We start from the raw sequence: 18,545 nt of genomic DNA on the forward strand, positions 1-18,545 counted from the left end.
TTAAAAATGATTTCATAGCATTTTCTTTAAGGTCATGTCTTTGTTTTTGAACTCTTTTTGATTTTTTTCTTTCTTTATTATTATTATCATATTATTATATTTTTGAAGAGATCAAGCCAATTTGCCCAGGTTTCAAAGTGTTAAGTTTCAAGTCACTTTAGACCCAAACAGGTTTAACACCCTTTTCGACCCTCGTTCTAAACTGTGAAACAGAATCAAAGGGGTTTGGGAGGGGGAAAAAAGTACAGTCAACACCAATCACAGATTTAGAGGATAGGAAAATCAGCTGTATTCAACCATGTTTTACAGATGGAGTCTGACACCCCAAACATTTGTAATGCGTCATTTTCTGTAGCTTACTTCTGAAACTTCATCGGTTCAAATTCATGTTTATAGTTCTCATAAAATTAGGCCGTAACAGGCTAAACTCAATCATAAAGAAACAACTTTTACAAAAATTGTACTTTCGTTTTTTTATCTAAACGCCATCCAAAAGATCTGACAGAGAAAGAGCATCCCTGCATCATCAATGTTTTACTGTCAACAGATCACCTTCGCCTGCTCTGGAATTAGGGCAAGAAAATGTCCTCTCAATCACTAAAATCCAACATTCATTCTTATTGTGCATTATTTCTAAGGCAACATGGAGGACCAAGCGAGCGTTTTCTACTGAATCCAGTGGCTGGTGGTCGGGACTGTTGCCAGTATTTGCAGCAACATTGGCACATTTTCCCCCTCAGAACAGCTTGGTTAAAGGCAACATGTTACACATTGAGTTTGACACACAAACACTCACAGTTGCAGACACACACGCACACACACACACACAGACCGTCACAAAATCACGCCTCTGACACAGAGGCTGCGACCATCCAAGTCCTCCGATCAGCTGTGAGCTGTTGTTGAACCTGATAAATCATCACACCCTTCATTTGACTAAATTCAGTCGCTTCACTTAATTTAAAACACTTTTTTTTTTGACACACTGAAAAACAATAAATTAATACACAAATCAAAGTGCCCAAATTCCAGTGTAAACACAAACCATCTGATTATGTTGGCAGCTTCACTTTTTCTTTTTACAGAGAAAAATGTACAAAAGGTTTCTTATAAGATTTGGGCTTTTCTTTTTCTCCCCACACTCACCTGAAAGTCAAAATGACACCCTGCAAACTAATTTTAACTGAGATGATCCCAAAATATCAGATGCACATATATGTACACATACCCAAATAGAAAAACTCTGTATACAGTACAGTGTGTACAAAAGTGTGTAAACCACGTCTTGTACAGGGTCTCGAATCAGCATGTTTTTTTGTTTTTGTTTTTAACGGAATAGAGCGACATTTTGGGAAATATTAGTTGCTTTCTTGTTGTGAGTTAGATATAAAGATCGATACCACTCTAAAGTCACCAGTTTGGCGTAGTTTAAAACAAAGACTGGTAACAGGGACGCAGCTCGCCTGGCTCTGTCCGAAGCATAAAATAAAAATAATAGATGTAGCCACTGTGGTGACGCACATTTGATTGTGGATTCCTGTTTTAAAGCAGAGTTTGGCATTTTGGCTGTTGGATTCTTGGATATTTTTGGGATGGAAGTGACCGTATTTGGATGAGAGGGTGAAGCTGACAGACTGTGGTGACACCGAAACTATCTCTCAAAATGTCTATTAAATATGTGTAACTTTAAATCTATAAAATGTAAACAGGGGATTTGTATAAAAATTTGCCCCAAGTGCAGTTTGAATGTTGTAATTAACTCTAGAAAGCAAAAGTCTTTTTTGCACCGGGCTATAAACATGCTCAGAGGAACTGCAGTTTTTGGCACCATGTTTCAGCCATGGATGTATTAAGAAAACCTGGATACTGTGTTCATTCCTACAGTATGAAAGTACAAAGATCTTCTGCATGAGTCAGCGGCTGAGTGCGCCAAATTAACTATATTTACATTTTTTCCTCATCTCCTACAGTCACGTCTCGTTTGAATTACGCTACACCGTCCGTATCTGTAAGCTTTCAAAAAACGTGAAAAAAATCAAATGATATGAACGCAGAGTACAGACAGAAGGCTCCATCTGTGTCCGTATACGTATTGTACGCCCGTAAGTTACATTAAAACCTGTTCAGCCATTGGGAATAAAAAATAATAATAAATGTCAAAATTTCCGTACAGAACCTTTAAACAAACAAGACTTAACAGACGTGCGGTATTGACCTTCTCGTCTAACTCTCAACAAGAAAGCAAAAATGTCGAGCTATTCCTTTAAGTGGCGTAAATCTGTTCATCTTGATCGACCTGAGGAGTGTTTTGTTTGTATGGCAGGAGATTTTATCTGCAGCGGCAATCAGCTCGACTCGACCTGCTTGTGCAGTTCTGCAACTTCCACAACTGGCACATTGTAGTGGCGATCATCCTCTGTGACGAGGAACACAGACGGCCAGTCGTCCTTATGGTCGTCTGGGTAGTAGGTGACAAACTCCTCTGTGTCAGCCTTGTACAGTCTGTAAACTTGAATGGTGCACTGCAAGGCGTAGCCCAGCAGGAACATCTCCACCTGCACAGAAGCCAAGAGATAATAGCACGGTCACAGGAGAGCCAAGATTAAAATATTTAATCACCTGCTCAAGCACATATTTACAGGCAGGGATTCTTTACGGAGACTGTGCCTGTAAAAACTTTCATCAAAAGAGTGAAAATAACAATTAAGTCAGTCAGCAGTTTGTTCTTTATGAAGCCTTCTCGCCCCTGCGGCTGAGGAGGAAAACATACTGCGGCCCGAAAACAAAAAACAGCACAAGCTCGGGCATGTTTTACAGTTCAGATCTCAGATTAGAAGAATGTTACACGCCCTGATCTCATGACCTCAGACATTAGATGTTTTATTCGTTATCGAGGGTGCCAAGAGTTTATTCATCAGAAATTTGTTGCTGGATCAATAACAAAAAGAAAACCCTGCAGCTAGTCTGCAGTAAGTGTTGTTTACCATAAAAAGGTTCATGTAAATGCTCCCTAACTGCCAGGAAACTACTGTATGCAGCCAGTAAACCCTCTTTAAATGCCTGTTAAAGTGTGTCTGCGGTCGGCTGGTTGACACATAAAAAGAGGCCCGGGGTTTCTCCTACCTGCTCCAGCCCGGCGCTGAGGCCCACGTGGCTGAGGTGGTTGGAGAGGAAGGAGCGCGGGCAGTCAGACGAGTCCCGAGCAAACAGCAGCCAGCAGAAGAGCGGGACGTCTCCGCCGCTCTGCATGCAGCCGTGCAGCTCCACCGCTCTGCCCAGCATCAGCAGCTTGATCGCCTCCAGCAGCCCCAGCTCCTCTTCTCCTCCCTGAAACACGTGCTCGCACAGCTGCTGCCGCTCCACAGCGGAGGAGCAGTCCACCGCCGCCTGCCACTGGAAACAGATCGATGAAATTAAATCAATGACTATTTCGATGAGCATTTAATTATTGAATACATTTAGCATGTGCAAATGCCAACACTTAGCTGCTTATAGGTTTACAAACGTGAAGACTTGCTGCAGTTTTCTGTTTAGTTTCACTTCAAACTGTTATTGTCAGACAAAATCTAGTCTGACATAGCCAGACTTATCTCCACTGTGCTGTGTCTCACTAAACAAAGGTCTGAAAGCACACATACCGCATCGTACTTCTTTAAATAAATGAATTACAATCATATTGGGCGGCGCTAATACTACCTTTATGTGCTCCGTGGAAATATCATATTTACGAGTTACGAGCACATGAATGGCCTTCCAAAGTTGTATCGCGAGTGGGAAATTGAGAAATTTCCATGAAATTCCCTCAAGGCAATCATAAGATATCATGTTCACAAAAAAGAAACGGACAGGGTCACACTGACCTTGATCTTTGACCACCGAACTCTAATCAGCTCATCCTTGCATCAAAGCGGACGTTTGTGCTAAAACATAATGCCTCTAAAAACAGCTTTCACCAGTGCAGAGGTATAAAAAATCCGTTTTGCCAAACTTAAACTCACTGAAGGGCTACGAGAAGATGTGTTTTCCCCATTTTCCCAGTTCCCTGAATACACATTAGTGCACATAAAAAGTAATACTTGTGGGACCAGCACAGACCAGAATAACAACAGGGTCTATTCTGAGAGCAACTGTATGGAATCCATAATGTCGGGCACAAATCCAGCAACCAAACTAACGCTCTTAACGCAGAAGAGGTCTGACTTTTAGAAAACCTGGGTGCTTGTAAACACTACAATTCCTCACAAGCAAGCAGCAGCAGTGAGCCACTATAAATTCAGCTCAGGGGCTCATACTGTTACAGTAAAGAGGAGCTGCGGCTTTTACAGTTAAAACTGTTTCTTTGAGGCTTAGGGTCCATCTATCCCTCCGAATCCTTCACAGGATTACTCGGCTGTGTGTTAATGACTCAGAGGCGGAGCGGTGCAGCGTTCAGAGGACCACCTCCCTTTAACATATGGAAGCAATCACAACTAAAAGCTCTGTGGATGAGTATCAATACCCTCAGTGTCCACGGATGGCCCAAAAATAGTGCTGCGGTTTACTCGCTCCGTGCCTTTAAAATACTTTCTCACTGTGTGCATGTTTCTGAGCCAGAACCTTATTACGGAGAAGCTCCATGTAGCCTTTTAGCTGCAGGGTGGCATCTCCTGTCCCGTCTCCCTGCAGGCACTCTCCAGGAAATGTCCACTGACTTATCAAACCCTCCTGGGCCTCCAGTTGCTTCGGCAGCTGAAATTAAAATAATGAGATTTCGGCTGTGTTTAAATGAGCTGCAGCAGTGGCATGGTAAAAACTCAAACTAGACTGAAAAAAAACACAGTATGAAACTGTTCTATCACGATTATAGTCATCAAAGTTATCACAGTTATCAGTATTATCATTGCATTGTTGAAATGTGCAGGAAAAGTGCAACATCACTTTTCTTGTACTTCTTTGTAAACACCTTTCATCAGTATTTAAACCTTTGAATCTGAGCAAAATGGTGTGATGTCTTCTTAAAACATAAAAAAAAGGCAAAGAGCAACTTGGTAAGTAAAGTCCCACAACTTGAAAGACATTAGTAGATTTAGAAAATTATTTTTAAAAAGCTAAGGAAAATGCAGGGGAGAAATTTTTTTAATAATTACATATTTAAAATGTTAGAGATTTTTTTTTGCATTTTTTCCAGATTATTATTTTTTTTTTTTTAATTGATTTTCAGGTCATTTTCTTGTACTTTTTTTTTTTTTTTTTTTTTTTACTAATTTCTTTCTACTTTTTGGGGGTCATTTCTTGCTTATTGCCTTCTTCCCATATTTTTGAAAGAAATCAATCCAACTTTCTCAGGTTTCACAGGGTTAATGTAATAAATAACACCCAGTGTTAACATATGAAAACAATATCAAATGTGCATTAACATTGAAGCCTGTCTTTGAAACGCTTGTTCGAGTGTCTGTCGCTGTGAAGTGGAACAATAGACCAGTAGCATCACTGTGTTTGTCTGCTGCACGCCCACTCTGTAAACAAGGGAACAGCAAAACAAACGTTGCATGCTACGTCTGCAGCTGGGAGACTGTGGCTAACTTTTATTGATGCTGGACAGCATTGAGTTTTTTCAGAGCACAGATTTAAAAATAATTTAACTTTGAAATGCTAGTACTAACAGTCTAGAAATTTACTGCAGTTTAACATGATGCTGGTAATTGTTTAATCCTTATTACAAAAACTCATATATAATGTACACCTAAAGTGATATTTTTGGTGGCTTAAATAAGTTTTGCTCCGCCACCATCCACTGCGGTACATTGCTAAGCTTCTGAGCCGTGAGTTGTGGTTTATCAAAGATGTTTGCAAAGCAACACAGTTCATAAAATAGGCAAGACAGACCAAAGTTTATATGAAACAGTTATGACTGAAAATGACAACAATAATAAACAAGTTTGCCCCCCCCTTCCCCCAATTAATAAATAAATACTTTTATTAATCTATTATTCTATATTCTTTCTTTTTACTTTTTATTTGGTGGTGCAAGAGAAGGACATAACAAAGACGATACAGTGTAGGAGAAAAGATAGGTGTAAAAAAAAACAAAGGCGTAATGGCGTATTGGTACAATGTATATTGAGTGTTAAGTGGCTTTGGCTGTGTGTGTGTGTGTGTGTGTATGTGTGCGCACGCGCGCATGCACAAGCATGCAAGTGTGTTGGTGAGGCAGTAAGGAAGATGGGATTAGATCAAGTGGAGAGGGCAAAAGGGAAAGAGTCGAGGGTATGAATAGACTGAGCAGAATAAGGGAAAAGAAAAAGAGAAAAATAAATAAATAAATGATTTTTTTCTCTCCCCCGTCTCCCTGCCTCCCCCCTTAATTCAGTTAAACAAATTTAAAGTTTAATCAAATTGCAGGGATTGCAGTTCTTTCAGTTTTCTACTCAGAGGGGATTTTTTTGTCGTGATTTGGTCTATTATCTAATTAGCGAGCTGCAGATAACGAAATCTGGCAGCTGGAAAAAGGATGGGCAACGGCTATAAATGAATCCTTTCTTGTCTAGTTGTAATTGTCTGAAATCAAAAACCCATAATTTAAAAAATTATGAATTTCGAAGGGATATCTTCATCTCTGTCAGTGTAAACTGACTGAGAATGGAATGCTTCCATAGCAACAGTAACCATGGCGCATGGGGCTTAACCAAGGACAACTGACAGCGTCTCGTTTCGTGGATATTTACCATATTAACGTCCTCCTCCTGCAGCCATGCGGGCAGCTGGGTGCTGTGGGACAGCACCTGGAACAGCGTGGCTCTGAGGGCGCAGTAGTTGTCCCCTCTCACTCTCCTCAAGCTGCCAAACCTCTGGGACATCTCCTTATAACCCTGCGGCAACAGCAGCACACCACAACGCCACAGGAAATCTCTTAACCATTAACGTGCAAAAAAACAACACAACAACTTTTATCTGAAACTCTTCCTCCCAGGAGCTGCAGACACCGACCTTTTTAATGAGAGCACTTTTGGCAGTATTCCCTTTCCACTCTCTCTCGCTGTAAGACAGAATATCCACGGCCGGGGACAAACTGCATCTGTCCTCCACCTTTAAATCTGAGAGCCACAGAGAGGAGAGTGAGCAGAGGTGACGGGCAAAACAAAAAGACTCTGTGTTTTCTGTAACAAAAGCAGAGTTGTTTGAAATCTCTGTTGCCATTTCAGTACATAGATGTGTGATTTGGTCGTACTGACGTGTAATTTCTGGTTTATTTGTTTGTGACGCAGACAGCTCCTCGGCTCCTCTGTACAGATCTTCTTCACTAAAAAGGAAAAAAAAACACTTGAGCAACTCTTAATTCTTCAGACTTGGAGATAATTTACGACAATTCTTATAAAAAGATCAAAACCAACATTACTTGATCCAACTATTAAATATTTTTGTGTACAAAACCTGAAATATTTTATTCCTCTGTGCCGTACAGCTCCATTTTCGTCTCAACGCTATTAAAAAGACATCAGTGATCCACACTGCTGCACTGGACGACATGTTCGTTCATTTCAATGAACACTTGGACGTGCAGTTTATTTTGAGATAATCCCACATACTCCATCCTGCTGCTGTAAATACTCATTAGCGTACCAAATTGGTATTAATCCGATACTGAAAATAGTCTCTAAAGAATGCACTATTTACCCGTTTACGTAATGTTTTCTAAAAACCACGGTGCTCAGCTATTTAAGAAATAACTTGTCCTTTTTTAGAAATGAAAATATGCTACATGTTTGTAACACATGTTTAAAGAGTTATGTCTGACCGGATGCCGCTGACAGGATAGAGGAGCCAGACAGTGTGGAGCGATGAGCTGCCACATCACTGGTTCTGGTCATTTTATGAAATTTGTTGACACTAAAAAACAGCCTTTGAACTCACAATACACTGAAAATTATTCTTAAATTTCTTAAAGAAATATTTCCCCTGCAAAGTGAGCATGTGTGTATAAATTAATCCCTGTGTGTTACATGACATTTGTGAATAAAAGCTTGTTTTTGTGAATAAAAGCTTGTTTTCAGTGATTAACAACAGCAAAACTATATCACAACATCTGTTTACAAACTCTCACGCGGCTCATACGGCATAATCCACGTCTCATTTATTCAGTTTTAAGCTCAGAGCTTCCCAAACACATACATTTTCGCTGAAACATTACAATTTTGCACGTTCTCATGCACAGCCGAGAAGCGTGCGACTGAACTCTGCTCATGCGGCGCACAAAGGGAAGCTATTTGAAGGCAAAAATGCTTTACATTGTAACATTTTAGTGAAAGTGTTTAGGAAGCACTGAGCTGGATAAAGGAGAGTTGCTGCATGAGTTATGAGTAAGTATGTAAGTGGGTGTTTTGATATAGCTTTGCTGTTATGTGCGGTAACCTTAGAGCTCACGAAGGATGTTTGCCTTTTTTGGATTCCCTGTATGTGAGAAAATACGTTGTTTTTTTTTGTAAAAATATAAAACCTGGTGAGTTACTGATACACAAACGATCACTTTTTGGGTAAAGTATCGTTTAATCTTCCAAACTATGACAATGAACATCAGATTATCTACACTATCGAGTATTTTTTTATTACTAACTACAATAAATTTCACATCCACTTTTTCAATGAGGTTTCGTCTGTAAGCTGAAGATTAAAAACACGGTACTGAGTCTACACTGCCAGACAGTCGCTTCCTGTGTTGTTTCCCACCCTAACCAGGGTTCCCACTGCTGAGTTTAAGTGCCATTTAAGACTTTTTTTAACATTTTAATACCAATTGGAATAAAATTTAAGACCAATTTTACAGTGGCCAATTCTGAAGGTAAAAAAAGACCATGAACTGTCATTAATTACTTAAGGTTAGAGAGAATTTTATTGTATTTTTACAATAAAAATCAAACCTGACTTTTTGACGATGTTAATGAGACATTTTGCGAAATATTATTATTTCTTTAAAAGGTTATCCATTATTTTGCAATGCAATGACAGAAGAGAAATGATTCATTAAAAAAATACTACTTCCCATGTCTGAGCATTTTTAGGGGAAGATTGATTTAAGATATTTTAATGACAAATAAGGTCTTATATTTGGATCAATGAAATTAATGCACTATAAGTGGAAGTGTTGGAAATTTCTCCACTGTGGGACTAATAAAGGATTATCTTATCTTATCTTATCTTATCTTATCTTATCTTATCGTATAAGGCTTTTTAAGGATCTGCGGGAACCCTGTCGCACATCCTGTTTCAGAATTAAAGAGGCATTATTGCACTTTGACACGATCTTTCAACAGAAAAAATAGATGTGTTGGTCACTCTACAAAGCAACCAAAAACGCGCGTTACCAACCTGTTGCTAAGGCCGTCTTCAGCAGACTCTTCCTTCACTGTGGCTGGTGTCTCTTCAGCCTTTACATCAGCTGATTTGCTCCCAGCCAGCTGCTCCTCTTCTCCGGTTACCTCCTGAACTTCCGCATCTTTCCCAGCGTGAGTCTCGACCTCTGCGGGAGCGTTTTCCACCTCCTTCTTCCGCTCATCGACCTCCGTCACTTCGGGAACATCTTCATCTTTGTCCTGTCCTTTTAGCATCATTTCCGCCCCAACATCCTGTCTGATGTTCTCCAAGGAAGTGACCTCATTCGAGCTCGCAGTTTTACGCTCAAGATCTGGCTGTGCATCCTGATCGGACTTTGAGCTGCAGAGAAAATACATCTTTGAATCTCTTTTCTGCTCCATAAATAAGTAAGAAGTACATGTCTTAACCCTTTGAAACCTGAACAAACTGATTTAACTTATTTCAAAAACATGCAAAGAAGGCCAGGGGCAACTTAAGACTAAATTACCAACAAAGAAAATTATCTGAAAAAAAAGCTTTAAAATGTCAATAATTTTCTGTAACATTATTTAAAATAAGTTATTATGGTAATGATAAATGTAATTTTTATATTATAATTTTCCCTAGCTTTTTTCTTCTTTTTTTTTAACTTAGACATTTTTTTCCTGGCTTTTCTTCTTTCTTTTTATGTTTCTCTAAATTTACCAACATCTTGCAATTTGTGGAACATTTCTTACCAAGTTTCTCAATCACATTTTTACTGTGTTTTTGAAAGAAACTGAACCAATCTGATCACGTTTCAAAGTGATAAATACTAGCGAAAGGTGTCTGAAAGCAGCACAAGAAAAGTAATGTTGTTTTAGGTTTAAAAGGGTTAAACTCCTATAATAAAAGCATTAGATGTGTGACTTAAATTACATTTTACATCATGAAATATTACAAAAAAAGGAATATAAGGAGGTCTGAAGAACATTGGCGTGCACTGCAAAACAAGCGTCTGACAATCCTTTTGCTGAATAAACGAGCTGTGGTGTCTACACGCCCCCTACTGGTCACAGGGAGGCTCTCAAAAACACAAGTGCTCAGTTTATGTAAACAAGCGTCTTGTTTTGATATCACTAACTCTGAACTCACTGACCTGTCGCTGGCGTCTGCCGGAGCTGCGGTCTCTGGCTCCCTGACACAGCTGGCGGAGTCTCGTTCCTCACCACTGTGGTTGAGTCCCGTGGGGTCTGATCCAGGAAGAGACTCACAGACCTCGCGGCTTTGTTCGACTTCAGGGCCGCCCTCCTTGCACAATGAAGGACTCCCATTCTCTGAATCCTCTGTCGCAGCACTAGAAGAAGGATGATAAGAGGCAGAGATTACTTTATAGCAGGGCTCAGTCTGCCAGTGCACGCCACTGGTCTTCCTCCAGAGAGGTCAGGTGATATGAATCTTTTCTCAGAGTATATGTTTGTAAAATCACTGTACTGATAAGATGGAAATACTGTAAAACTTCAATTAATAGACCGGGGCTATTATTTGCTTCAATCGTGGACCTCAACAGGTTTATATTTGGGACAGGAGTCTATATGGGACAGACTTTTGATTCCTTTTCTTATAAAAGATAGAAATACAATCAAATGATTTTTCAAATTGCCTTTATTTTGTTCAAAAACATGGAAAGAAGGTGATGAGCAACAAAAGAAATGACCCAGAGGTTAGCAAAAAATGTGTGAAAATCACCTCAAAATTTGCAAAAAAAGACAGAAAGTATAACAAAAAATACAAAGCAAGAAATGACCTGAAAAAAGCAAAAAAAAAAAAAAAAATTCCCTGGCTTTTTAAAAATAGTTTTCTTGTCTCTTTTTTGCATCTCTCTTATTTACTATGCCGACAATAACATCTTCGTTGGAGCTCACGATTTCAGTAAAAAAATTGAATGATTGAATTTTAGAGAATCTAACCGTGTGTGTAGCATGTCCATAGTTAAAAAATATAAATATTGTATGTGTGATGTAAGCAGATAAGTAATGTTAACTCCAGCAGGTAGCCACCAACCTGGTTTTATTCATCCAAAAAAGCAACCAGACTGGGCGTCTCACTGGGACAGGCCTTTATTGGTCAAAGTGTGCAGACACTGGGCTAGTAAAAGAGACTGGGCGTTTAATTGGGACTAGGTTTTTATTTGAAGTTTGACGGTAATCAGATTGTAATTTTTCTTTTTGCCGCAGTGTATTTAAAGCAAATCAAAGTACCTCAGCACACTGCTGACTGATTTTGCGACACCGCTGCCCTCACTGGCAGTTCCTGACTGCAGAAATGAAAGGTATAATAAAGTAGAAACAGACATTTTTTTGCTCTAACTATCATTATGATGTAAATACCGACCGCACAGTGTAATAGCTATAGAATAATAACATCATCAGTGTTTAGACTGCTTCCTCATAAGCCTTGATTTCACGTCTAAATTCTCTCTGCCACCGGCTACACTCTCCCGGCCTTGATTTACGGCAAAAAGGAAGTGCATCGAGTCATGAAACCATAACAGGAAGAGGACAGAGCTTTGTTTCCCCCTGTATCTATCTGTGTCTATCCTGAGTTACCAGATCTGATGAGAGACATGCTGCAGGAAGAAAACGCTGGAAACTTGAGTGAGAGTTGGAGAGAAGAGGTGGTTTGTCGTGTTGGAGAACAGAAAGCTCGGCTTTTTCTTATCTAAAAGATTTTCAGTATCAAAGCTCGATATTTAGCTGATTTTGTGAAAAAGCAAGAAAAAGCAAGCAAGAAAAGAAGAAGATCTGAGGCTTCTCCTTCAGTGAGTCTAAACGAAACGAAACAAGTGAAAGGTACTAAAAAAATAAAATAATAATAATAATAATAATTCTCTGCAGGGTCCTTTTCAACAGTTGGAGACAAAACAAACAACCTGTTGGGGGCCTCATGTACAAAGACTATGTTCTTGACGCAGCGGCTGCGGCTGCAGGTCCGATTTTTGTTTTTTAACTCTTTTTATTTAAATTTATTTTCAGATAATTTTCTTTTTACTTTTTCCAAATTTCTTGCTGATCTTTGGGTGTCGCTTGTTAAGTTGCTCGTTGCCTTCTAAACATGGTTTTGAAAGAATTCAAACTAATTAGCTCAGGTTTTAAAGGGTTAACCTGCATCAAAAACAGCAGCAGAGACAGTATTTTTTGTCTTGACAGTTGACTCACCGGCTCGGAGACTCTTTGTCCCTCTCCAGACTGACCGCAGAGATGGACGCCACCTGACAAGCCGCTGCAGTGAGCCGAGTGTTTGGCACAGATAACACTTCATCGTTTTCGTTAAACTCCCTCAACGGCTCGGCCGCAGCGTTCGCAACAGTGACTTTGCAGCTTGTGTCTTCATCATTATCACGAGTGGTGTCCAGTGTAATGTCCTCTCTCGTTGTGTTTGTCTCAGTGTGGTTTTCGGGGCAAACTGCCTCAGCTGTTAATGAGCTGCTGTCAGGGATTTTCTCCCTCGCTGAGGCTTTATTTTCTTCTTCTGGCGCCGCATTTGTTGCTGTAAAAACCTCCCAATCAGCCGTGGCGTGTGTCTGCGGGGAGTTTAAAGTGCATTGAAGAAGTTCAGCTTGTCCGCTGTCTGCAGGACGGTCCTTCGTGTTTTTGCCTTGTGCTCCGGTAGAGTTTTCTTTGAGTTTGGATCGTTTGCTCGGAGACGGTGTTGCCGTGTCGATGACCTCCTTCTGCAAGCCTCCGTTCTCCTGAGTGCTGTTGGGCTCCATCTCTGTGACCTCAGGACTCTGCTTCACCTGCACCACCTCCTCCACCTTTATGTGGGCCTCATCAGGCATTTTCCTGAGTGACACAACACAGAGAGGACGAGCAATGTCACATCACACAACAACAACGTCCTTCAAACCCTAAAAACAAGCCTCAACTGCGCTGATACCTTTAGAAATAACCATTTAATGCCGTCACAGATAAGAATTTGCAAGATGTTTCGGTTATGTAGATGAAGAGGAAGTGGAATCAAAAACAGCCATCTTTATTTAAAACATCTGCACTAACCATTAGTGCATGAAATGACAAAAAAAAAGACCTCTGGAAGTTCCCAAACCATGTTCATGACTTCAAAACTCTGATTTGGTCATAATACACACTCTGCTCAAATCTTAGGGGGAAACACCTAAATGTTATTTTTTTGCTCTTTGTCCAGTTGTGAGTCACATTTTTAAAGGAAATTTCATGACTTCATATGTGACTGAGTCAAAAGCAGCGTTTAAATGCAGACAGCACTTCCTTTGACTACTTCCTACTTTTAGTGTTGACAAGTCTGTAGAAAATGTAGACTTCATTTATTGATTAAGCTCTAACTCTTACTATGTTCCCAGTCTGAGACTAGAATTACCGACTCGTGCATTTATGCCTCCGCAAAACAGTCACGTTGTAGTTTGCATCCATGTCTGTCCAGACTCATATGTTGCCATGACAGCAGAAAATGTTTTAAACATCGATGTTGCTGCAAAGAAGATGCAAATACTTAAACGCGGATGTTTAGCTCTAATCCCGTTAGCACAGATCTGTTCAATCAGCAAAGTTTGAGATCAGTGTCACCGACTCAGCCTCTGACCAAATGTCCCCCCTTTGTTTCTAAATAATGTCACTGTGACGTTGACCTTGAACGAGAAAAAAAATTCATCCTGTCTTGTTTTGTCTTATTAGACATTAATGAGAAATGTTGTAATTAACGTATAAAGTCTTGAGTTTTGCTCAAAAACATGAGTTCATCACTTAGTGTCGGTGACATTTGTGACAAATTTGAAGAACTTTGCTGAAGGTGTTCATGAGATATTGTGCTCAAGGGAATGGGACGGACAACGAAAACGATATGCGTCTGCTGTCATCAGCGAGAAGGCATCAAAAGTCACTGTGAAAATTTGTGAAAATGCGCAATACATTCATTGATTTTAAATTTGTATCAAGTCAGAATCGCACAAAAAGCTCAGGTCGGGACCTTTAACACAGCTGGTTTATCTGCGCTCGTCAGTACAGGACATCACCACTATAGAAGTATTTTATTCCATCACTTTTTTCCTCTTTACTGTGCAGGACATTCACAGGATCCCTCTCAACCATCATTAATGTCCCACTGGAAGCAGCGTGGAGTCAGACTCTGCTTCTGCCTGTTTTCTTTTTTTATTTTGCTGTGTTAAAGACATCCTGGGCACAGCGCTCAGGTAAGGACGGGATTTCATTAAAAAAACCAGGTGCCAGACGGTTAGTAGATGACACACGAGGAAGCTACAGACGTCTCGGACAAAGCGCCAGAAAAAACACAAATATAGCGAGGCAAAATATCAAGGGTACAAAGCTCGTTCAAAATCACGAGTTAATCGGGGGGTCGGCTTTCACTTTCACTGCTGATACTGTTTACGAACAGTAACTGATGAGTCCTTCATAGTTTTCCTCTGAACAAAATGTGATCGAGCTGGTTGGCAGCTGTGGATGCGGAAAAGTGTCTTCCTGGTTTCTGGCGTCTTTTTTTGGAGCAGGTTTAGCGAGAAGTGACAATGCCGGCAGTGACTGTGTAACTTGTTGGGTTTTTTTTTATTTTGATCGATTATTTTCATTGAACGCTGTGTATTTCTGTATTTGGCTGCTGTCTGTGAGACACATTGGCCCTCTGGGACATTAAAAGTTTACTCTCTGTTCTACATCTGTGGCATCATGAAAATAATTATTTTTTCCACTTAAATTTGCACAAGGAAACAATTCATACAGGCTGGAGGTCTCTAAACATGAAAAAAGGGAACTATTACAGCAATGGTCATCTAACCTGATGTCATCATCTCCGTCGGGACCACAGGTGCCCACTACAGCTGTTTCACCAGTGGGCGCCGTGGCCTTCGAGTCATCTTTCAGCAAAACGCTTCTTTCCTCCGCACTGCCACAGGGACTCTCAGCGTGACAGCAACTGTTCCCCATCTGCTCGCTCCCTCTGCTGGGAGGTCAGACAGGTCGCAACTGAACAGTGACCTCCGCTCCAAATCAACCGTGAGCGACCGGACGAGCCGCTGAAGCCCGAAGACTTCAGGAGTCCATGATGACGAGGGTCAAGCTGCTGCTAAAGCCGGGAAGCGACCATGTTCACGTGTTGTAATAGAGTTGGTACCTAAAATCAGAATGTGTAACATCAAAAACACTGTGTGATATAACAGGCAGACATTTAATCACTGTACTAAAATACAAATTTAAGATGCTTTACTTGAGTATTTCTATTTTACAGCAGTAATATTAATCCAAAAATATCAGAAATATAGAAGTAAAACACTGACAAAGAACATTTTACAGCACAGCTGCCTACTGACACTTTAAGTATATTTTGCTGACAATAACTGCATACTTTGTAAAGTTTTAAATGCAGGACTTTTATTCATATGAAGTATTTCCACAGTGTAAAAGTATTAGGACACACATTTGCACATTTGTGAAGTCCACACACACACAAACACATCCCAATAATGGCAGCTAATGACTGATCCTTTAGGGCATCTGTGACCAAAAAATGCATTTCTGTAGTGCTAGTAATATGAAATTCTAATTTTGTTTTTCAAGATTAAACAGCAAATGTTAAAGTGCTCTTTAACTGTGACAATGTCACGGCACAGCTGTGTGGTAATGATGCTGTTTATTCAGCATCTTGATGTAAAGGAGAAGTGCTCCCTAACAACAATTTTAACAGGTTTGTGACAAAAAAAAAAAAAAGTAATATATCTTTTGAGAGAATTCCAACATTTATCTGTCAGTTTATATTATGCTTTTTAACTGTTTACCTTTTAGTTGTTTTTTTTTGTTTTTTTTACTATTTACATATTGTACTGTTCAGCTTGTTTTTACTGTTGACTTATGTAAATTGCTCTTTGCTTTACAGGTTTACTTATTAGACTGATCTGTGTGTTTGTTTGTTTTTTACCGATGCTTCTTGTGTGCATTATTTCATTTGCTGCTGTAATGACACAATTTTCCTCCGCTGTCTGACTAATAAAAGATTATCTAATCCCATGATTTTTTAACATGATGATTGCGGTGAATAATGACACTCTCTCTGTATCTACATATTTTGTGGTCATAATATTTTAATATTACATAATATTTGGCATCAGCTAACCCATGTAAATACTAAGAGGGCACAGTTTTGGTTCCTTATTTATGAGAGGAAACGGGTGGTGTGAATCAGCAGGACACACCTCAGATCATTTTTAAGCATTGGGCAGAGTGACTTTTTTTATTGGTTTAGGGGAGGATCATTAAGCTTTAAATTGCTGTATTTTATATTTATTTTAAAAACCCTCAGAGTACCAACAACCTCTTTAAAAACTGGGCAAATTGGTTTGATTTCTTTAAAAATAAAAAAAAAGTGAAAAGAGGGCAATAAGCAAATTAAGAAGAAATTACACAGAAAATGGTGTAAAAAAAAAAAAGTAGGCTACAAGAAAATTACTTGAAAGAAATATTTTTAAAGTAATTAAAGCATTTTAAAAACAAGATAATGATGTGGAACTGCTTTAATAACTACTTTTTATTTTTAAAAATACACAGTTATGATCATTTTAAATACAGTTGTCTAGAAGTTTTCCCCTAGCTTTTTATTTAATCTTTTAAATTAACTAATTTGCAACTTGCAATTTGTGGGACATTTATTTATTTATCATTATTATGACAGTTACAGGAACTTTATTGCACACAAATGCGAAAATCTACCTTTATTTTCACCATAAAATACATAAGAGACATGCCCTAAGAGCACAGAAACACAAATAAAACAACAGCAATACCTTCCATGTAAAAAATATAAAAACAGTATAAAAATATCCTGATTCCTAAGTCTTGGCATTTTTCAGACTTTTTACAGATTGATTTAAGACATTTCAATACCAATTAAAGCCTTATTTTAAATGTATAAATTTCTTGCCTTTTTTGACTTTTTGAGGATCCGTGGGAACTCTGGATTCGGGTGACAGGATTTGTTACAACACCTGCTGTTGTGTGTTATTACAGTACCGTTACATTTAGTGCAACATTAGCTCAAATCACAGCTACACCCCCACTGTTAATGTAAATATAATGCAAAGAAGCAACGACAATGACAGCACATTTCACACTGCCGCTGTCACTCTCATATTAACAACGACACAGAAACATACCTCGAGATAAACTCCGCAGGTTTGCAAAACCATGAAGCTCCGGTTCCTCTTTCACTTTTGGTTAGCTGGAAAACAAGCTCAAGTTAGCTAGCGAGCTAGCCGACGTAAACTTAAAATATAAACACGCGCTACTAAATACTGATCGCCGCTCGTGAGAATCGCTGCCGCCACGCTGGTTACCTCCTCTAATCACTACACGGTTGCCGTTTAATGCGTTACATTTCATAAAAAAGCGGGTATTTACTGCGTTTTTTGGCGGAACATCTGTTGGTACGGACCCCTAGCTTAGCCGGAGCAGCAGGTCACGGCTCGGTCCGAGCGCATGACGTCATACTCATGAGCGCCGAGAGTTTTGCTGCGTTCACGCGCTCCTCGGAAACTTAAGCGCTGCCGTGTTTTGACACATTAAGACAATATTTATATTGATGATAATCAGTGGGTTGATCAAGTAGTCGAATTGATAATTTATTGTGCCTATTATATGAATATAAAAAGCTAATTTATTGTCAAATTTGATGAATTTATGCTTTTCTTTGTTTTGCATGACTTTTAAATTAGATATATTTGGGCTGCTGCTGTTTGTCCGACAAAAAAACGAAGATGAAGGTATCACCTCTGAGAATTTCACAATTTTCTATCTTTTAGACTACACACTTAATTTTTATTAAATTAGTTAACCCTTTGAAACCTAGGAAAATCGGCTTGATGAATTAGCAATCCTCCTTTTTTTTATTTATTGTGTGTGTGTGTGTGTGTTTTTTTGTCTCTTATACATGAATGTAAGATAATAACAATAATAATAATAATAACAATTATTATTATTATTATTATTTACTATTATTATCATTATTATCCACAACCGTCAAAAAGTGTGCATAACTGATTAACTGTCATCTATTTCTGTTAAATCAAGACCAAAAAAGAAAAGAAAAAGAAATAAAGAAATACACAATAAAGTCGTTTTTAAAAAGTGCATGAAAATTAGCAGAAACAAAAAACAAAAACATAAACACCAACCAAGCACACAAACAAAAATTGGGACTTA

At 39.1% G+C, this 18,545-nt stretch overlaps 1 protein-coding gene across 1 annotated transcript; it reads right to left on the reverse strand.

Moving 5' to 3' along the window:
* Positions 1 to 265: 265 nt before the first annotated feature.
* LOC121960537 lies at positions 266 to 17,796 on the reverse strand. Its single transcript, XM_042510299.1, has 11 exons — positions 17,501 to 17,796; positions 15,133 to 15,468; positions 12,525 to 13,151; positions 10,466 to 10,663; positions 9,343 to 9,687; positions 7,212 to 7,279; positions 6,967 to 7,073; positions 6,705 to 6,848; positions 4,597 to 4,728; positions 3,124 to 3,393; positions 266 to 2,555 (listed from the first exon to the last, which is right to left on the reverse strand). The coding sequence occupies exons 2-11, from the start codon at positions 15,279 to 15,281 to the stop codon at positions 2,346 to 2,348; spliced, it is 2,250 nt and encodes a 749-aa protein (XP_042366233.1). The 5' UTR covers positions 15,282 to 15,468; positions 17,501 to 17,796; the 3' UTR covers positions 266 to 2,345.
* Between the last annotated feature and the right edge of the window lie 749 nt (positions 17,797 to 18,545).

Source organism: Plectropomus leopardus, chromosome 21 (assembly GCF_008729295.1).
Source record: "Plectropomus leopardus isolate mb chromosome 21, YSFRI_Pleo_2.0, whole genome shotgun sequence".
NCBI classification, from domain to species: domain Eukaryota; kingdom Metazoa; phylum Chordata; class Actinopteri; order Perciformes; family Serranidae; genus Plectropomus; species Plectropomus leopardus.